This window comes from Oryctolagus cuniculus, chromosome 12 (assembly GCF_051225735.1).
Source record: "Oryctolagus cuniculus isolate XC-2025 breed Fujian yellow rabbit chromosome 12, ASM5122573v1, whole genome shotgun sequence".
Taxonomy (NCBI): Eukaryota; Metazoa; Chordata; class Mammalia; order Lagomorpha; family Leporidae; genus Oryctolagus; species Oryctolagus cuniculus.
In genome coordinates, this window is record NC_142878.1 from 42,348,275 (window position 1) to 42,371,465 (window position 23,191).

The window sequence follows — 23,191 nt, forward strand, 5'->3', positions numbered from 1 at the left end:
CCATTTTAAGATCCGGTTTAGAGGCTAACTGCTTGCTCTCCCCATTTGGCACTAATCATTCTGTCTGTGAGCCCACAATACTTTGCTTAGACCTCAACTGTCACAAGGAACATCCTACTTTTATTTTTTTGAGCAACTGTGTCACATCCATTAGATAGATTACAAACTCCTAAAGAGGAGAGAACTCAGTTTTTTTTCCCTCTTTGCATTCCCCATAGAAAATAGTACAAAGCCTTACAATCTAATGATGATTCAAATACTTACAGGATAGATTGGTGAGTAAAATTAAAAGAGATATACAATGGAAAAAAAAAAAAAGACATCCCAAAACCTACTCTTTTTTTTTTTTTTTAATTTTTATTTTTTGGCAGGCAGAGTGGACAGCGAGAGAGAGAGACAGAGAGAAAGGTCTTCCTTTTGCCGCTGGTTCACCCTCCAATGGCCGCCGCAACCGGCGCACCGCGCTGATCCGATGGCAGGAGCCAGGAGCCAGGTGCTTCTCCTGGTCTCCCATGGGGTGCAGGGCCCAAGCACTTGGGCCATCCTCCACTGCACTCCTGGGCCACAGCAGAGAGCTGGCCTGGAAGAGGGGCAACCGGGACAGAATCCGGCGCCCCGACCGGGACTACAACCCGGCGTGCCGGCGCCACAAGGCGGAGGATTAGCCTAGTGAGCCGCGGCACCGGCCCCAAAACCTCCTCTTAAAGACTGTTGTAAGGCCATGCTGGTATCCTGGTCTTGGATTTCCAGGCTCCTGAATGGTGAGATGAAGGCTTGAGCTGACCAGTGTATGAAATTACATTGTTGCAGTCCAGCTGCCGAAGACCTCCTCCCAGAGTCCCCCTTTCTAATCTCAAAGTATTGAGTGTATTGCTTTTCCAACTGGAAGATGTTAATGCAGCAGCGAATTCACCAGCTCACAGTAAGGAGCCTGAATCTGACTGCCTAACATGTAAATCTCAACAGTGTAAGCCGAACAACTATCCTTGGGTTTTCTGAAAATTCAGGGACTCAGGATCCGCAGCAGATGCAATGAAATGCACTTGGGGTCAGGGGTCAGGGGTCAGCAGTCAGCTCAACAAATCCCACCGCACCACTCTGAAAATGTCCCTGAGAACAGCCCAAGCGAGGCTCACCTGCACCCACGGTCCCATTTTCCTTTCACATCTCCCTAGCCCGTACTGCGTCTCACACATTTTGCTATGCTATCTTCATGTCTCCTTTCAAAATGGAAAATGATAGCAATTTTGCTTTTATGCTAAAATTCCTGTAAAAACCTGGATACTATTCATCTATTTTTATAGAAGAAAGCCAATATTTTAAAGTATTTATATAAAACCCAAACTGTGTACACAGTCTGTTTCCATCATCAGTGCTGATATTCCACACAGCCTTATTTCCCAAACTGTAAAATTATATATGAGTGATGTGCTTTAATTACAAAACATTACTGAAATTTTGTTGCTGTAGTGCTTTGGCAAATTATGACTGTGAACTCACTGGATTTTACTGTCTTCTACGTGTTTAGTACGGCAGTATTCAGCCTTAGGGCTTTCAGGCACCATCTGAGGGCTGACCGATCCCAATGGACGGAAACAGACCACCGCAGCTATTTCCTACTCAGACTATGTTCGGGTTCTCGACTATCACACATTGGGAAAATTAAATTTGGCTACACAATTTAGCTAGGTTTCTATACTTTATGTAGAGCTGACTTCAGAACCATGTTCAATTCACACGGAAACCACTAGGTTGGTTTGGGGTAGGCAGTTGATGCAGCAGTTAAAGACACTGTTTGGCACACCCACTTCCTATACAGGACGTGGGTTCAAGCCCTAATCCCACTTCTGATTTCAGCTTTGTGCTAATGTACACCCTGGGAGATAGCAGGTGAGGCTCAAGTTCATGACTATCTGCCACACCTGTGAGCTCCTGGCTTTGGTTTTGCCCAGAGCCCCTGTCTTGTGTGCATCTGGGGAGAAAATCAACAGGTGGGAAACCTCCAGTTCAATCAGAAAAAAAAAAATAACCTAATAAATTATTAGACAATAAATCAAAATCAACATTTAACCTTTTTTTTTTTTTGATAAGTCAGAATGACCAGTAGTCCTATATAGACAATGGTTCAATCATGTTTCTCTTAATAAGATTATGTATCTAGGGAACACTATGTGAACAGCCCGAGTTTGGATCATTTGCTCCATTAAATTAAAGAAGTAGTCAAAAACTATAAGGCAAATCATGCCCATGATTTAATATGACTTTACACTCCATTTTCCAGCAACAAACAATATAGAAAGCAATGTATGCCCACAGATAACTAATAAATACACCAGCACCACACCCTTGGCTGGCACATCCTGGCCATCAGAATAAACAGAAGCATGAACGTGCATTAGTTCTGAAGATTATTTTATTAAAGCGCTTTAGCAAGAATCCACTGTTATTGCTCTATGTTTTAAAACAACACAAGACTCCAGCTTTTACAACTAGTAGCATGCTTCCCACCACAATAGGTTCTGAAAAAAAATTTCCTAAGTCCCTTTGAATACTCTAGATGGGGTCTGGCAACCTGTGTGTGCAGGTCAAATCTTAGCCTGCTGTCTATTGCTGTACAGCCCACAAGCTAAGAATGTAGTGATTTAAAATCATTTAATTGGTTGGAAAAATTATTAATAAGGAATCTAATATTTCTTCACAAGTCATATTTAGATTTCAGTGTGCATGAGTTTTATTAAATGTGCCCACACATCTAGCCTAGTGCTTACAAAACCAACATCCCACTCACAGTGCCTAGGTTCAGTTCCTGGCTCTGTCTTCTCACTCCAGCTTCCTGGTAATGCAGCCCCCAGGAGGCAGCAGCGTTGATACAAGTGAGTACGTTCCTGCCAACCTCACTGAAGACGTGGATGGATTCCTGGCTCCTGGCTCCAGGCCTGGCCCAGTCCCAGCCACTGCAAGCATCTGGGGAGTAAATCAGTGCATGGAAGGTTTCTCTTTCTCTCTAATTAACTAATAAAACACAAACACATTCGTTCAGCTACAACTTGTCCATAGGGCCACTTTAGCAGCATGAGAGAGAAGCTGAGCAGCTGTAGTAGAGGCCTTATGATCCACACAGGCTCAATTATATACTATTTGGCTCTTCACCGAAAAAGTTTGCTGAGCCCTGTTCTAGAACCCTGCAACTGGGTTCTGTCCTGGCTTCCCAACATTCTCCTTTCAGCCCTCTTTGACCTGGTCTGGAAGAACAGAAAAATATAGAATGAGTCATGTCAGTGAGGGTGGGAGAATGAGCAAGATATGCATTTGTGGTCATGAATGACTCTTGATTGAAAATACACATTCTTTTTTTTATTTTATTTTATTTTTTGACAGGCAGAGTGGACAGTGAGAGAGAGAGACAGAGAGAAAGGTCTTCCTTTGCCGTTGGTTCACCCTCCAGTGGCCGCCGCGGCTGGCACATTGCGGCTGGCACACCATGCTGATCTGAAGGCAGGAGCCAGGTGCTTTTCCTGGTCTCCCATGGGGTGCAGGGCCCAAGCACTTGGGCCATCCTCCACTGCACTCCCGGGTCACAGCAGAGAGCTGGCCTGGAAGAGGGGCAACCGGGACAGAATCCGGTGCCCCAACCGGGACTAGAACCGGGTGTGCCGGCGCCGCTAGGTAGAGGGTTAGCCTTTGAGCTGTGGTGCTGGCCGGAAATACACATTCTTAAACTTTTTAAGAAAACACACACATAACTCTTTATGCAATTATTCCATTTATGAAGTTTTAAGAAAACTATATATAAATAGCTGAATCGATTTTCTTTACAATCTTTGGCCGATATTGCCATTATCAGTCACATTTCTAAAATACAAAGAGTAACATATACAATTTTGAATCTTTGAGGATTCAACATGGACCAGTTCAAAAAAAAAAAAAACAACAGGAAACCAGAACAGAACAAACTTCCACATGGGCAGAGGCTGTTTTCCTTTTGTTTTTGTCATTAAAGTGATTACAGTGCTTTTTATAAACAACTTTTTTTTTCTAAGAAACTGTAGGCACCTGATTAAAACCTCTGCTCCTTTTTTCCTTCTAAGATTTATTCTATTTGAAGGACAGTGGCAGAGACTGAGGCAGAGAAGTAGGGAGGGAGAGATTGAGATCTACTCTTTCACTCCTCAAATGCCTGCCACAGTTGCGGCTGGGCCAGGCCAAACCCAGGAGCCTGAAACTCCATCAGCTTCTCCCACGTGGCTGCCAGGGGCCCAAGCACTTGAGCCATCTTCTGCTGCATTCAGGTACATTAGCAGTGACCTGCGTTGGAAGAGGAGCAAACTGTGGCTCTGATACAGGATGTCAGCATCGCAGGCAGCAGCTTAGCCTGCTGCACCACAACACTCGCCCCGCAAGTAACTTTTCAAAGTTTGCAATAATTTTGGATTTACTGAAAAGGTGCAAACCGGTTCAGAAAGTTTCCACATGCCCTTCCCTGTTTTCACTGATGCTACCATCTAACACCTTTCTGTAAGTATTCTTTTCATTGAATCATAACTTAGATAGCTCCCACTGCATCATAGCTTAGGTTTGTTTTTTTTTAATAGCCTACACATATTTCTGAATTGGGACAATGGTATCATTCATTCTGAAGTGGGTAATGTTTGCAAATCTATCATGTACAGGTACATACGTTCACATATAATGTACACAGAGGAAAGGGATTCCAATGCTAATCAGCTAAAAATAGACAGGAACGTCTCTTTCTTATGTAGGCAAACATGTGGGATGGGGTTGCAGAGGCCTGAATTCTAGTCCCACCTTGGTTGCTGACTCTGTTTTTAATCACTGAACTCCCTCTGTTGGCTTTCTACAACACAGCAGTAAGAGGATCGAAACTCTGCGATCTTTACACCGAAGCTTCTATTGGCCATCCTTTCCTGCCCAGCTGCTGACTTTCACTGACATATTATGCACCCAGAAAGCAAGTGACAAGCTGCAGTCATTCGGTATTCTGAGCCACATTCGTTTTTATAGGTGGAGGTCACCACATGTTTATTAAGACACAGCCAAGACTTATGCACAGTATCTAGAAAGCTGTTTCTGAAAATTAAAGCCTCGGTACAATTTCAATCATATCAAGCAGTCAGAGGTGACTCTGTTCTACGCCTATGAAATACTGCTATCTGCAGAGCACTGAAACTATTTATTGTGCTTTGCAAGAGGCAATAGAGCTAACAAAAAAGCACATTCAAAAATTCCAGTTCTAAAGAACACAGCACATGAACTTGAAAGTCCTAATTGAGTATAGTACACTATAATGCACTACCATAGGATGCCATGATGAAACATCACATTGTCAAAAACAGACAGACTTTTTAAATTAAGCTAGATATGACACGGATCATAAGTATCTTCCCTAAAATTTTATCGAGAGTAAAAGCCAATAAAAATAAAATACTCAATTCATAATGTCTATCATATATTTGACACTTGACATATTTAGTTTAAAACTACAATGAGGGACCAGCACTGTAACATAGCAGGTAAAGCTGTCACCTATGAAGCTGGCATCCCAAATGAACACCAGTTCGAGTCTCAGATGCTCCACTTCCCATCTAGCTCCCTGCCCCTCTCTCTAACTCTGCCTACAAGTAAATAAATAAATCTTAAAAAAATACTACATTGAGTGCTCTTATTCTCTTGACTTTTATTTGTGACAACTGTACATGTACTCAAATCTTAATGAAAACGTTAAAATTTTTAATAGAAAAAATTGTCACATATTTTTTAATCTGACATAGTTCAAGGGAGACATGATACAGCCACACACAGGAGAATTGAGTGAAAGAAAAGAAAAATAGCAATATTAGCAGAATATCAATAGTAAGAGCATGTGAGTTTTGAAATTTTTGAAGAAACCCAATAGTCCCAAAAGATGTTAATTTAAGACAAAAATTATTAAATCCTTTAGGGTTTGGTATTAGAAAGCAATCATCCAGACTAGAATAACTGACAAGAAATAACATCTACATGACAATGCAGAGGTCTAGAGCAGTATATTATAATACTCATCATATGGTGCATTTGAGTTCATGACTGTATGGGACGAGCAGACATAGTTAAGAGACAGCTTGGGGTGCCTGCACTGCATATCATAGTGCATGGGCTAAGGTCCTGACTGCACTTCCCATTTCAGCTCCCTCCTAATGCAACCCCTAGGAGACATCAGGTGATAGTTAAAGCACAGGGTCGCTGCCATCCACTTGGAAGACCCAAACTGAGTTCCAAGCTCCTGACTTCTGCCTAGTCCAACTTGGACTCTCCAGGCATTTAGGGAGTGAATGAACCAATGGAAGACACAAATCAATCAATCAATTATCAGTCTGTCTTTTGAATAATAATGAAAATAAATAAAATTTATAAAACTTGATTTTTATTGATTTAATGTTTATATCTTTATGTTAAAAACACCTCCATGGTAGAGAACTTAGAGATATTTGTTAAATGGTCTCAAATTTATACAGCTAAAATACTCATGGGTTTCTTATTTACTATTTTCAGCTCCTCTGCCTCTGCGTCTCACAAGAGAACTATACTAATAGGAAAATGGTATCACAAGGGAGGAACCGTAGCTCACTACCTGCTAACTCCTATTCCATTCACTGTCTACATTTCTTGTATTTTTATACTACTCCTATCATTTTCCATCCATTTTTCTCTGTCACTCACTTTTATTCATACTCTCCTCTTTTTCCTCCTGCCTAGTTTATGATTCAGCCTCATCTATAGCTCTTACCAGAATCACATAACTGCTAATAGCAATCATGATACATGTGTGTCAATTCCACATAATTCAATTTTAAAATACAGTAATATACTCTCATAAGTTCTGCGCAACATTTTGGTGATAGTGAAACAAGTAAGATAAGCTAGACCTCAATCAGCTCATACTCTAAGCAGAGATAGGTGTGTAAACAAACAGTTTACTTGAATGTAAATGGCCTAAATTCTGCAGTTAAAAGATGCGGATGGAATGAATGGATTAAAAAACAAGACCCATCTATTTGTTGCCTACAAGAAATACATCTCACCAACAAAGACATATGCAGACTGAAAGTGAAAGGATGAAAAAAGATATCTCATGCTAATGGAAAGCAAAAAGTAGCCAATGTAGCTATCATGATATCAGACAAAACAGACTTTAACACAAAAACTGTTAAAGAAGAGAAAGAAGGGCACCATGTAATGATTAAGGGATCCACTCAACAGGAAGATGTGACTATAATAAATGTATATGCATCCAATTACAGGGCACCAGGATATCTGAAAGAAATGTTAATAGATCTAAAGGGAAACATAGACTCCAACACAATAGTAATGGGGGACTTCAATACCCCCCTTTCAACCATGGACAGGTCAGCTAGACAGAAAATCAACAACCACAAAAAAAAAAAAAAAAACAGAACTAATCAACACTATGGACCAAATGGATCTAATTAATATCAACAGAACTTTTCACCCCACAGTTGCAAAATACACATGCTTCTCACCAGTGCATGGAACATTCTCTAGGGCAGAACATATGCTAGGCCATAAAGAAAGTCTCAGAAAATTCAAAAGAAATCAAAATCATACTATGTATCTTCTCCAACCACCATGGAAGCTAGAAATCAACAACTCAAGAATCTCTAGATCGTATGTAAATGCATAGAGACCAAACAACATGCTCCTGAATGAACAGTGGGTCAAAAAAAAAAAAAAAACTTATAGGATACAGCAAAAGCAGTGTTAAGAGGGAGGTTTCTAACAGTTGATGTTTACATGAAGAAAGTGGAAAGGCACTATATATGAGCTATCAATACATCTTAAGGACATAGAAAAACAACAACCAAACCCCAAATGAGCAGAAGGAAAGAAATAATTAATAAAATTGAAACAAAAAATATACAAAAAATCTGTGAAATGAAGAGCTGGTTTTTCAAAAAAATAAACAAAATTGATAAACCACTGGCCCAACTAAGAAAAGAAGGAGAAGACCCAAATCAATAAAATCAGAGATGAAAAAAGGAAATGTAACAACAAATAGAGAAATAAGAGTAATCATCTGGAATTAGTACAAAGAACCATATGCTAATAAATTGGGAAACCTGGAAGAAATGGATAGATTCATGGACACATACAGTCTACCAAAATTAAGTCATGAAGACACTGAAAACCTAAACAGACCAATAACCAAGACAAAAATTGAATCAGTAATAAATAACCTCCCAACAAAGAAAAGACCAGGGCTGGAGAGCTTCACTGCTAAATTCTACCAGATATTTAAAGGGGAACTAATTCCAAGTTTTCTCAAGCTATTTAAAAATAATTAACAGGCAGGGAATGCTCCCAATCTCTTTCTATGAAGGCAGCATAATCTTAATTCCTAAATCAAAAGACGATACAACAGAGAACGATATCTATAGACCAATACTCCTAATAAACATAGATGCAAAAATACTCCACAAAATTCTAGCCAATTGAATCCAACAACACATCAGAAATATCATTCACCCAGAACAAGTGGGATTTATCCTTGAAATGCAAGGATTGTTCAATATTTCCAAATCAATAAGTGTGATACATCACATTAACAAACTGAAGAACAAAAACCATGGGATTATTTCAATAGCTGCAGAGAAAGGATTTGATAAAATAAAACATCCTGTCATGATGAAAACCTTAAGTAAATTGGGTATAGAAGGGACATTCCTCAATAAAATCAAGCAAATCTATGGCAAATCTATGGACAGCATCTTATTAAATGAGGAAAAATTGGAAGCAATCTCATCAAGATCCAGAATCAGATAAGGATGCCCACTCTCACCTTTGCTATTCAATATAGTCCTTAAAGTTTTAGCCAGAGCCATTAAGCAAGAAAAAGAAATCAAAGGGATACAAATTGGAAAGGAGGAAATCAAACTATCCTATCTGCAGATGATGAGATTGTATTTATAGGGTATCCAAAAGACTCCACTGAGAAATTATTAGAACTCCTGAGAGTTTGGTAAAGTGGCAGGATATAAAATTATCACAGAAAAATCAAACGCCTTTTTATACATAGACAACGCCATATCTGTGAAACAATTTCTAAGATCAATCCCATTCACAATAGCTAGGATGAAAATTACAAAACATTAAAGAAAAAATAGAAGAAGACATAAAAAAGAGAAAAATCTTCCATGTTCATGGATTGGAAGGATTAATATGATCAAAATGGCAAGACTACCAAAAGCAATTTACAGATTCAATGCAATCCCAATAAAAATACCAATGACATTTTTCTCAGATTTAGAAAAAATGATGATAAAATTCATTTGCAAACACAACAGACGCTGAATAGCTAAAGCAATCTTACACAACAGAAACAAAGCCGGAGGCATCACAATACCAGATTTCAAGACATATTACTGTACAGTTATAATCAAAATGGCCTGATACTGGTACACAAAAACAGACTTGTAGGACGATGGATCAGAATAGCAACTCTATCCACCTATAAATCAATCCATGCAACTACTACCAACTTATCTTGACAAAGGAGCTAAAATCAATCCATGGAACAAAGACAGTGTCATCAACAAATGGTGCTAGGAAAACTGGATCTCTGCATGTAGAAGTATGAAACAAGACCCCTACCTTACACCTCACACCAAGATCCATTCAAAAGCAATCAAAGACCTAAATCTATGACCCAATAGATTTAGGGAAACTCTGCAACACACTGGCATAGGCAAAGGCTTCTTGGAAAAGACAAGGAGCACAGGAAATCATAGCCAAATTAACAAATGGAATTACATCAAGCTGATAAGCTTCTGCACTGCTAAAGAAACACTCAACCAAGTGAGGAGGCAACCAACTGAATGGGAAAAATATATGCAAACTATGCAACTGATAAAAGGTTAATATCCAGAATCTATAAAGAGCTCAAGAAATTCAACAACAAAACAATCCAGTGAAGAAATGGGCAAGGACTTGAACAGGCATTTTTCAAAATAGGAAATTCAAACGGTCAACAGACCATGAGAAAATACTCATAATCATTAGCCATCAGGAAATGCAAATAAAACCATGTTGAGGTTCCACCTCACCCCAGTTAGAATTGGCTCTCATGAGGCCGATATTGTGGCAGAGCAGCTACCTGCAGTGCCAATATCCCATATAGGTGCTGATTCAAGTCCTAACTGCTCTACTTCCAGTCCCACTCCCTGATTCTGTGCCTAGGAAAGCAGTGGAAAATGGCCCAAGTACTTGGGCCCCTGTACCCATGTGTGAGACCTGGAAGAAGTTTCTGGCTTCAGCCTGGCCCAGCCCTGGCCATTGTGGCCATCTGGGAAATGAACCAGCAAATGGAAGATCAATCTCTCTCTCTCTCTCTCTCTCTCTCTCTCTCTCTCTCTCTCTCTCTCACACACACACACACACACACACACACACACTCTGCCTTTCAAATAAATAAATCTTTTAAAAAAAAATGGCTTTCGTACAGAAATCAACAAACAACAAATGCTACAGAGGATGTGGGGGCAAAGGACCTTATTACATTGTTCTTGGGAATGTAAACTTGTGAAGCCACTGTGGGAGATGGGATGCAGATACCTCAGTAATCTGACTATAGACTTAATATATGATCTAGCCATCCCACTCCTGGGAATTGACCCAAACCAAAAGAAATCAACACATGAAAGAGTTATCTGTACCCCCATGTTCATTGCAGCTCAATTAACAATAGCTAAGATAAGGAATCAACCCTGATGTCCATCAACTGATGACTGGATAAAGAAATTATGTTAAATATACACTATGGAGTACTACTCAATTGTAAAAAAAAGATAAAATCCAAGCCGGCGCCGCGGCTCACTAGGCTAATCCTCCGCCTAGCGGCGCCGGCACACCGGGTTCTAGTCCCGGTCGGGGCGCCGGATTCTGTCCCGGTTGCCCCTCTTCCAGGCCAGCTCTCTGCTGTGGCCAGGGAGTGCAGTGGAGGATGGCCCAGGTGCTTGGGCCCTGCACCCCATGGGAGACCAGGAAAAGCACCTGGCTCCTGGCTCCTGCCATCGGATCAGTGCGGTGCGCCGGCCACAGCGCGCCGGCCGCGGCGGCCATTGGAGGGTGAACCAACGGCAAAGGAAGACCTTTCTCTCTGTCTCTCTCTCTCACTGTCCACTCTGCCTGTCAAAAATAAAAAAAATAAAAATAAAAAAAAATAAAAAAAAAGATAAAATCCTGGTTTTTTGCAACAAAATGGATTCAACTAGAAACCATTATATTAGTGAAATAAGCCAGCCCCAAAAAGACACATATATTTTCCCTGATCTGGAGCAACTAAGAGTACCTAAAATGTAATGTATTGGAGTGAAATAGACATTTTGAGATTTGTTGATTGTTTATAGCCCTTGTCTGTGCTGTTGAGGAACAATGTTTTCTTCTTCATACTATTTTTTGAAGTATTTACTTAGTATAGGGTTAACCTTATGAGTATTAAGTAAATTGAAAATAGATCTTTGCAAAATTTAAGAGTAGGAATAGGAAAGGAAGGAGGAAGTAGAGTGGGAGCTAGGCAAGAGGGAGGGGAGAGTAGGAAATATCACTATGTTCCTAAATCTGTATATACGAAATACATGAAACTTGCATAACTTAAATAAAATTTTAAAAATACCAAAATTTTTGAAAAAAATAAAATTGATCTCAAAGAAAAAACAGATTACAATAGAAGCTGATAAGAAAGCAACAGAAAAATGTAGCAGTGACTCACAGAAAGACGCAGCCACTGCTTTAAGAAAGGAGAGATGATTTACTTAACAAAGTGACATTTTAGATGGGTTTTGCAAGCTGAATAGCAGCTCAGCACTCAGAAGACGGTGCTGAGGACCATGATACCCCAAAGTTTGGCACAACAGCATGCTGAGTATTTTGAACTGAAGGGGACTGGGAGGGACTAAAATGCAAGTTCTCTGTGGCCTTTTCCTGTCCTCCTTTTGACTTCCCCTGTTTATTTTCCAATCCAGTCATAGAAACAAAACTGCACTCCTCCACACTAAGCCACAGAACCTAGAAACTTTATTCCGTAATGATCTCCTTTCTTCCATGAAGACTTCTATGTGACAAGTATTCTGTCCTATTCCCAGAGAAAAAATGCTACACCAGGAGGCTGGGAAGAATGTGGGCAAAGAGTGTTTATGGGGTCCCCCCCTCTTAGTTTGTTACCATCATATTTTACCCTTTTGGTCCAATTACATTTCTATATGGCTGTCTACTCTTTATTATACAAAATAAACCTGGCTCTCTGGTCTTCATTTCTGAAGACTCACTTGTCACATATAACTCTGATTAAAAAATATGCTATGCTCTTATCTTGTTTGTCTTTTGTTTTAAGGGGATTAGCCATGATAAGGAAAAGGTATTAGATAAGGAAAAGGTATTACCTTTCTGCCCCTGAAAAGGACAAGTACATCACAGTCGGATGATGGCAAGTGTAAAAGCACCAATAGATGGCCATTAGCATTACGTACAACTAAAAGAAAATGAGATGAAAGTGGAGAGGGGCAACTGATGAATCTTGCTGTGAGGTATTTACTCTTCTGCCCATATTTCTGGAATTTTCCACAAAAACTATACTTTATTTCTACTTATTTTTAGCAAACAAAAACCACAGTTGAAAACAAAACACTGATTGTACCCTGATGAGGTAGAATAAATGATTCCTTTCTGTTCTTCATGCTACATCAGTGTCATTGACCATTTTTCTTTGCATTATCTCCCAACAGAGGCACCGTGTAGCTCCCCACCCTTTGATTCTGGTCCTGGTCTCACATGTTGCTCTGACCTGAAGGACTGCGGACAGCAATGGCGCTGTGCTGGTTCTGAGACGAATCCTTAAGAATTCCTGCATGTCTCTGCTCTTCCTTCTTGCACCTTTGCCATCACCACAAAAAGAGCTTCTCCTAAACATCTGATGCCCCCACAGAGAGGACAGATCCAGACTGAACTCAGCAAGGAGTCAAGCCGATCCAGAGCTGTGACACAAAGCAGAACCTCTAAGCTTAGCCCAGCCCAGATCTGTCCATCCCCAGACCAGTAGAGCTACTGGAGTAAAAGCTTACTGGTGTACACCCAATATTGTACCTGCTTGATCCCTAGCAAGGTCTGAAGAGTACAGCTAAATATTCATGTGTTTTCAATCATCGCTCTGAAAAAACACCTTTTTGTGTGTCAGAATTTGGAGTTGGGGGTAATTCTGGATGCTAAATAATACCACAGACACTGAAAACAATTGTCACCATTCAAACCCTTTGACACTGGTATGTATCAAGAAATGAAACAGGCTATATATTTTTCATGATGAATTAGGTTTATCTCAGTGGTTCCGTTTTCATTTGGTATCACAACTGACTTTGGTTTGAGGCAAACAGAACTATAGACCAGAGTGAGGAATCTGTGGCTTGCTCTACTGAGGATGAAGGAGGTTTCCATCTTGAAGCCTACTCTCATGGTCCTACAAGAAGCTTTTGCTCATGACCTAAGGACCCAGGGGTTTTTACCCCTTATCACTATAAGAAGCAAGAAATACAAAACTAAACAAAGAGTGTCACATGCTGGTGTACCTTCCAAGAACTTTGATCTCACAAGGATTTTTAGTAATGAGAAATGTGACACTTGCCCCCAAACATGAGTGCCACTTTGGTGAAGTGAACATGTGTCAGCACACAGCAAAATCCTAGAACAGGGACAGGAAGAACTTGAGTTGCTCACATGAGGAAGACCTCTCACTCAGTCTTTGAATTTCTGCCTTTCAGTTGAAACAAAATCCATTTCAGAAAATACTACCTAAGTTTTGGGAACAACCATTACGGACATACTTCAGTATTGCTCCTGACCTGTGTCTGCTACCCTACATGACCATTTCAAATGAGTCCATTAAATATCATTGTTTAACTAAGACTTAAGTCTTTGGCTAGAGTTAGATAATGTGTTGCTTTAGTAAAGACATGCAAGTCTCTACTCTCAGAAATATCTACAACTTAATTTACAGTGGATGCCTGAAACAGTGAAGTGAAAGTCTATGAAAATAATAAAGTCCTTCTCTAGCATGTTCAGTGGCTGTCTTGCACATTTTCAACTGTTCCTTTCCAGATACTGAGAATGGCTTGCATTTTATATACTTTTGCATTGTTGCCTGTCACATATATGGGCAAATTGTTGTTTAAAAGCTGCAACGTTAAAATTGAAGGAAAACTTACGCTTAGAATGGTAAATATTCCTGGATTAATGGAGTAGTGGCAGACATACTCCAAAAATTGACTGAAGTCTATGATATTAGAAAGACAGAAAATTTATCTAGTTTTAGCAAATGTCAAATCAGTAGCTATTGCTTTTAAGATTAATAAAAGATATAATGGTTTCTAGATAGCCTCTAAATAGAGATTACTATGAATAGAGAAGTGATTTACCAACAGTCACCACAATGAGATTTCTTTAAAGGTTACAATCATCAGTTATTTAGTCGCACACTGCTGAGAATGCCTGGTCATTTCTTGAATAATGCATAATGTTCATTGTAGATTTGATCTGTATTATAACAATACAGATATTTCTAAAATAATAGAAAAAACTATCTGTTACCTTCCAATTGCTTAACGTATCATTTCCATGAAGTAATTGCCTCAGGACATATTACACGCTGTCACCTGAGTGTTCTTCCTGCAGGCATAACGTGCAATAATCTGTATACAACGGGCATCACAAAACAAACTCATCAACCTTTATAGACTGCTAAGAAAAGATGTGATGAATACAGGGCAGAGTAAAGGACCTTTCTGAAGCAGTAAATTTAAGAGATTAAATTTCTATATAGTAGTGTGAGACAAATTTAAATTTAAGCTTTGAAATTTAATTATTAACATGATCAACTCATCTCATTAAAAAAAAATGTTGCTTGTACACCGTAAGTATTTTTCATATAAATTTCCAGACGCCGCTAGGTTTATTCAAGAGACTGCTTGGAGAAGCACGAAGCATAATGTCTACATTTTATTGTTGGATTCTGAACTGCACTTCACATGACGCTGCAGGCTATTTATATAAGCTTGTTTATCCATATGAACTTCTTCAAGGGCATAACATAGAAGACCTTAATAAATTAAAATGAATTTCTTTTGATGTTGTTGTTTCATGAATGTTTGATCAGAGTGAGTTGTAGTTTTGCATTAAAGAACTAGAGTACAGCAATAAAATGTATACATATTGTACAGCAGAACTAGTTTACAGAAAGTTCCCATTGAAATCCCTGCAACTGTTTTTTTTTTAAGAGTTTATTTACTTATTTGAAAGGCAGAATTACAGAGAGAAAGGAAGTGAGAGGAGAGAGGACAAAGTCTTCCATCCACTGGTTCACTCCCCCAAATGGCCACACTGGCCAGGAGTGTGACAGGCTGAATTCCGGAGCTAGGAACTTCTTCCTGCTCTCTCAGATGGGTCCCGGTAACTTTTGAGAGCCATGGTGGACAGTATGGAGTCACAAAGCTGATGTCTTCCATTCTACGCTCTTGGCAGTTCACTAACAGTGAAAGGGAACCTACATCAACTTAGATGTTACACCACTAACTGAATGGGATTTTTTTTTAAGTAATAAAACCTGTTGCCTCCTTCTGGGCTTCTCAGGATCCACCTTAACCTCCTTGTTTTCCTCAGTGACACTACCAAACCCTTCCAAGACTACAACCCTGGGCTGGATAGAGACCATGTTTGTTGTCTTTGTGTCCATCTTAATCATAATAAGTGTTTACAACTTGAACTTACTGAAGATCACAGACCAAAAGCTGAGGAAATTTTCACCTGAAGCATTTGATGATGGAGATACAAAACAATTATGTCTAGAAACAGTGTGACATGATAGAAAGAGCACTAGCCAGAAAGGCAAGAAAATAGGATTCATGATCTGCTGACACCCAACAAATCAAGGGAGTCTTACAGGGTCTATAAGTTTGCATCTCTAAAAAGCCATGATTCTAAATGCAGGGTGGACCACCACGACCCAGAACAATAGACAGACAACAGAAACATCCAAATTGTCTACTCATTTCTACCAAGAAAGCTGAGTCACTCCACAATTCTTTGTAAAAAAAAAAAAAAGTAGAAAGGATCATTATGATGAAAAAGGAAATATAAGCCCACCCCATAAATTCATTTCAAACTGAATAATTATTTTCACATCATGGAGTTGCTAACCTGTTACACTCATCCTGTCATGGAATAAACATAAAGATAGCATGTGTGCATAGTGTATTACCCACTTGATGTCTATGTCCTCCAAGTCAGAAAGACTATAAAAGGACGGCATCAGTGTTCTTCGGTTTGCTGGTCCTGGGTTACCTTGTCCTGACACGTTGGGAATAGCCCTGCTGTGTGTTCTCCTCAATCTCTGAGTGCCACGCTTACATTTCCTGTAGTGTTTTACAACCTCGGGCCTGTGATGCCAACCTGGTGACTGCTGACTTTGGCAAATATGGTTTTACTTCAACACAGCCATGTCCTTTCATTTATGTGCTGTCTATGGCTGATTTCAGTCTACAATGACAGAGTTAAGTAGCCTCCAAAGCCTGAAATATTTACTGCTTCTGACACTTTCATTTCATCTTGAATACTAAAAAAAGATCACAGCTCCCCACCACTATCCTGTGCTATAAAACCAAGTATGCAAGAGCTTTTCCAAGGCAGTCTAGCAAGGTGTAATCACGAGACTAAGGAACCTAATTTAGTTCCCCACCAAGGGGGCTGCTTCAACTTCCCCAAATATCCAGTTTTATTCCATGCTCACCAGGGACATCGATAAAAGGTAAGGACAGGAGACTCTAACAAATCATTTAGGCCATACACCTTGAATAACACACCTTAAAGAAAGACCACTAATGGCCAAGGTCACACAGACATCAACAAACATATGTACATATATTCAAATGCTAAGAGTGGCATACTATTAATAGTCTCAGGAATACACAGGAAAATGCCTGTCTTAAATACCTTTAGAAAGGTCTAGCATTTAAAACAATTGTATAACAGTAATTGCATCAAGGATTTGATGAACACATCTATCTTTATAACTTAGGCAATATTCGCATAGAGAAATGATATATTAACACACAGACTGATTACAGCTAATCAATAAAATCATTAATTCAATATGCTGCTAAAGTTGGCCTTTGCTCCCAACCCTCCCTTTGGTGATTTAGGGTAGAAAACAGTAGCTCCACCCTTTAACAAAAATTCCCATATACCCCCCACTGAGAAGAATGTGCATGTATCAGTACCTCCTAAACGAAACCCAAGAAACACTTTAATGTATGTCATTTCATTCTCACTGCTGCGAAATCTTAGATAAAGTGGCAGACTACTTAGGATGCTGGACTTTCTGAAAAGAGAATAGAAATAGAAGAAGAGGTTCATTTCACCTTCACATGCTGTCTTTCTCATGCAGAGTTCAGATTTCCACATGTGTATCCCTTTAAAGGATTTGAGATGTAGGGAAAGAAGAAAGGATGATGGTAACCATTTCAGCTCAGAGACACCTGTAGACCACCATATTCCACACGCAACAGTGGCCTCAAACTTACCTTTCACTGACGTGTTGGGTGGAGGGCCTTCCATTCGCAAGTTCCACGGGGGGTCTCCCTGATTAGCAAAGTCCCTCATCTTCAGGTAGCTAATTGTAAGCCGGATGATGGACGCCTTGTCAAGCTGGCTGGTGATGGCTGCAGGGAGAGGCAACAACTTGGCCAATTCATAGAACTCAAAGTTTTCTTTCCCCCGGCGGGAGCGAGCAGCATCTCGGGATTTCTCCTTTCTCAATGCTTGTAAACTGAAATCAAAGGAGCGGGAAAGTGGTGTTTAGCGCATGTAAGTCTGTCATCAATCATAAACCGCTTTCTATTTTCTCTCCCTGTCCCCCACAAAGACATAAAAAAAATAAAACCTTCAAAATTTGAGGGCCGTGGTAAAATGAGTCCCAAATTTTCCCCATTAAAGCCACAGAGTCTGCCTCTGGCCTGCGTATCACAAACTCTAGTCCAATGAGTAACAAGAATGTTTTTTTTTTCTTGTTATTTTTTTCTTCCAATTGCCCATACATAAATAATAATGAATAATAAATCCCTTGTCCATTGGGATATATTCACTGTTTCTAAGATACAACAAGGGTTACAGGTGAGGCCTCATGTTATCAGCTATAAGATTTTAAAAAATTGAGATGATATTCCTACACCTATTCTCAAGCAGATGACTTTGTTCATCACCATGGGATCTGAAACCATCAAAAAGGAGACATTTTGCAAAATTTATTTCCATATCATCTTGAGGAACAAAAGGTAAGCATAAACACAATTCACTTTGACAGAATCAGCAAGGATAATGTTGCTGTTTCCAGCCTTCAGTAAGGATCACGACACCTTCAGTCAGATAAAGAAAACATCAAATTGAAAATGAAGATTTCAATGTAACTTTATAGATGCACTGATAACTGGGTGAGCAAATAACACTGCCAGTCTTTATTAACAGATATTCATTAGTAGGGACATGGATCCTCTAAGATACTAAAGAACACACTGCTCAGGACAGTCAAACTTTAGGAAATGTAAATTTAACAGTGAAAAATAAAGCCCTATATGGGTTATTAAAATGTATAAACATTACAGACATATTACTTCAGAGAAAAGACAACAGGTGGGAGCCAGCATTTTCCTTTAACTATTCATGGGCATTTCTGTTTGAAGTTTGCTCACATTGCTGAAGGGAGAATCTGGCACAACTGAAGTTGTGGGAGCATCCAACAGGAGAATTTCACCTGCTCTCAACTGCTCTGCTTTGTGTCTGATGAGAAATGATTTCAAGATCAGCCCTTGTGATGGATAGCTGGGTAATATTTACAGTATCAAGGTATTATTATTAAAAACAATCTTGAGTACTTATTTTATTAAACGCTGAAGGCATTTTAGGTCTTTGAGTCTAGCAGTCTGGCTTCCTATTAAAGAATAACGAGAATGAGAGAAACAAGAAAGGAACTAAGACCAGAGGAATGGATAAAAATGGGTTTGGCAGTGTGGCTCCACTATCTGTTTATACACTATGGAAAATCATACTCCATATTATCTCAAAGCATCCCTAACATTATCTGTGGTGGAAATGCTGCATTTACTGCAGATGCCCAAAATATCTTACTGAGTATCTACCTAACTCATGCCTTAATGCTCTGGTCAGATACTTTCTCGTCTACTATCTCTGCTTTATGTTCCCTTTATGTCTAAAACCTTCTACACTGGCAGACAGACGTACTTCTCAGAACTAGACAAGCTAATGCTATCAATTGCAGAGTCACAGAAGGCTCCAGTGCCAAACCTTTGTCCTGTGCTATCTCTCAGGTGATAACCTCAAGAAGAAACCTTTCTAATTTACGAGGAGAAGATGTGTTATGCCACTTATTTCCCAATATCTTGGCCAGGCTCCATTTAATTCTACAAAAGTTCCATTTTCATCTTGGTGAACACCATGTAAGTAAAATCAGAGATGCCTTAAAGTCCAAAATATATGTAAGTGTCACCAGGTTCCAGGTTAACAGCTTAGATAAGATTTTTTAGCCCCCCCCCTTTACTTAACAAAACGTATTTATCAAAGACCATTTAAGTCAGCTGTGTCAACAGAAATAAGCTTTTTGACATGTTTCCTCCCCAATGTGTTCCCAGGGGAAGAGGTTCAAGTGTAGTATTTTGCTTTGAGTTTGAGTGTATGTATGTGTGATCAAATACTATTCCAGAAGGTGAGCAACACCTACAGTTTTTTTTTTTTTCTCTCAATAAGTGACTATGATGGAGAGTTAGGGCAGGGGTGGCAAACTCAAGGCCTTTCAGGGTTAACACAGGGAATGGCAATGTCTGAAGAAGCCCTGATGGGAATGGGAGGACAGACACCCCGGAGAGGGAGAGTGTGCACTTCCAGCTCACTACTGCTTAGGGAACAGCCTGCCTGGGCTTGGTAGATGGCTAGCACTGCACACTTCGGGAGAATATAATCTGATTTTTCCCAACTGTTCCCTATGTTAATATGATAACAAATGGAAGTTTTTAACAAGAGAATACAACAAATGAAAACATGGTATGGTCAAATATGAGTCAGGGGCTCCTTTTATAATTGGGTAATCACTGGGGGACAAATTTTGAAGGTAGTTTCACATAGATGTTACATGTCATTTTCCTTTATACATGTCAATGAAATGATCACAAATGGATTCATGTATCTTCTAGTCAATACTCCTGATACCCATGCAGGAATTTCTCCATTCAACTAAGGCAAAATAGAGGATGGAGTAACCATTCTTGTGGGGAGCAACCGAGACTAGACTAAGTTACTGGAATTAGGACTTATTCTATGCATCTGCTCTCCCACAATATGGCGCTGAGAAGGGAGAAACAGCTTCTACACAGCTGCCTCCAGTTCAACCAATAAACTGTAGGACCTGCTCCTGATTGGAGGAGAGCAGCGTACTCGGCGTGTGGGTAGCAGAGTTGGGATTGGTGGAAAAGGACTATAAAGGAGGAGAGAGACAACATGCACCAGGAACATATAAGGAGAACATCTATCTGAAGGAACACCTGTGCAGCCCCCGAGAGAGCCGGCCGGTGGTGTGCCGCTCCCCTGCGGAAGTGGGGAAAGTGGCTAGGGGGAACCGCCCTTCCACGGAGATGGAAGGGTCGGTAGCCAACCCGGGAAGAACCAGCAGCAAACCCGGGAAGGGCCGAGCAGACAAAAGAACAGCGCAGGGTCCTGTGTCATTCCTCCACGAAGACGGGGAGCGACAATTCTGAAATTGCTATTAGTGCATAGGCTAACAAATAATCTAAAGAAACATGAATCCTGATGAGGCGGCCAAGCTCAAGTTCACAAGAACCAACAATCTGCACGGGACAGAGGGAAGGCAGCTTTTCTATACCCACTCGGGAAGGGGATTAAACAGGACACAATTGCCTGAACAACATCCTCTGATGTAGTACTTGCTTTCCTAAAACACCACTGTGTTGAACTTACTTTATATGTACCTACCCTGCCTCCGTGCTTTCTCTTCTCTCTATCCCCCATCCCCTTCTTAACTCTAATACTATATTTCCCTACTGGAATAATCTTCTTGGCCGCCATCTTAATAACAAAAGAGTTTCCATGACTCCCACATAACATCATTATGCAAGCACCACAATTCAGAAGATTTTCAGAAGAGAGTAGTGAGTCTGTAATAATTAGTAATTGGTTTTGAGGGCAACAGCAATAAAATACAAAGGATTATAAATGCTGTTGAGATATTGGTGCAATAGATGGAAGCAGAGACCTTTAAGACAACGACAAAGACTATAGAGTCATCTTTTGTTTGCTTTTGTGAAGTGAAGCCTAGTTATAAGCAACTCTCAACTGGAACTGATTACATTAAAACCTAAAATAATTTAGTGTTGCTATATTTTGTTTGAAACAAAAAATATGGTATATTTCTGGAACACTAAGGAAAGAAAGGATTGGTTGTACATGAATAAAATATTACATGCTAAGCTGTCCCATTTAATGTATGATTGAACTTCAGCTTACCAGTCATTTTGTGTGTTTAAACTTTCCCCTGCTCTAATATTCTTCCACACAGACTGTGAGTAGCAAGGAGACTCCTCATCAATCCTTGGACATAAAAATTTGAGCTGATTGCTACCTTATGATCCTCACAAATAACTAGCACCAACATAAAACAAAATCAACAAATATTTTCAAAAGACACCCATAAACATATTTCTCTGGGGGGCATATGAAAAATTGTGTGTGTGTATATTTATATATGTATTTGAGGGGAAATAGTAAATGATTTTCATATTCTCAACGGGTCCATCACCCTAGCCTAAAGGGCAATAATCTAGCTGCCGAATTTCCTCTTACAGGAGCATGGGATGTAGAGCTACAGTGCTGGGTATAAATCCCAACTCTGCTATTTTCTAATTATGGAAACTTGAGCAAGTTATTTAATTTTCATCGCCTCAGTTTATTTCTGTGATATGGAATTATAATCCTATCAAATTCATAATGGTGTTGTTAAAAATAAGTGAGGGAGGAGCTGGCACGGTGGTGTGGCAGGTAAAACTACTGCCTGCAGTGCTGGCATCCTTTATAGGTGCCGATTCAAGTCTTGGCTGCTCTACTTCTGATCCAACTCTCTGCTAACGTGCCTGGGAAAGTAGTGGATGATGGTCCAAGTGCTTGAGCCCCTGAACCCACATGGGAGACCTGTAAGAAGCTCCTGGCTCCTGATTTCTGAGCTGCCCATCTCCAGAAGTTGCAGTCATTTGGGGGCGAACCAGCCGATGGAAGAGCATGCTCTAATTCTGGCTTTCAAACAAATAAGTAAACCTTAAAAAAATAAGTAGGGGACCACTGTTTTGGCACAAGCCACTGCTTGTGATGCTGACACGCCATATTGGAGTGCCTGCTCAGGTCCTGGCTGTACTACTGCTGATCCAGCTCCCTGCTAATGTGCCTGGGAGAGCAGTGGACTAGAATACAGTTCTCCTGGCTTTGACCTTGCCCAGCCCTTGATGTTACAGCCACGTGGGAATTGAACCAACAGATGGAAGAGCTTTCTCTCAAACAAAATAGTATTTTTTTTAAATAAATGAGTCTCTTTTTTGTAAAATGTTAAAAATGGTGCCTGGTATATAGTAATGCCATCTAAGACACAGTGAATGAGAATCAAAGCTCATTTCACACCAGTCGTTCCATTCTTTGAACATTCACCTGTTGTTTATAACATACACTCTCTTCTCATTCATATGACTCCCATTCATTAGTTCTGACACATTATATTGTTTACTTAAGTAAAATAAAAGTTCTTTATCAGAAATATCAATCTTCCTTTTATTATAACTATCATTATGACTATAGTCTACCTACTGTGTATTACAGCTTTAATGAGTTGTTCAAATTTAAAAATATATACATTTAATTAATGGAAGCCTAAAGGCTTGGAAGTTATCTGTTTAGGATATTAAGTTGCTTATTTCAATTCAGTAAATTAGAAAAATAATTGTAATCTCAGGAAAAGCAACTTTGCTTAGCTATAAAAATGAGCATTTACTTTATTTAAACGATTGTCAAG

General features: G+C 39.7%; 1 protein-coding gene across 9 annotated transcripts in view; it reads right to left on the reverse strand.

Annotated features, from left to right (window-relative positions):
* Window positions 1–23,191, reverse strand: part of NPAS3 (neuronal PAS domain protein 3) — a 926,676-nt gene that overhangs the window by 622,666 nt on the left and 280,819 nt on the right. For all 9 annotated transcript variants that reach the window (XM_070053760.2, XM_070053764.2, XM_070053762.2 and 6 more), the window contains one exon: window positions 17,637–17,881. In XM_070053760.2, the coding sequence (XP_069909861.1) occupies window positions 17,637–17,881 (245 nt within the window). The remainder of the gene's footprint in view (window positions 1–17,636; window positions 17,882–23,191) is intronic.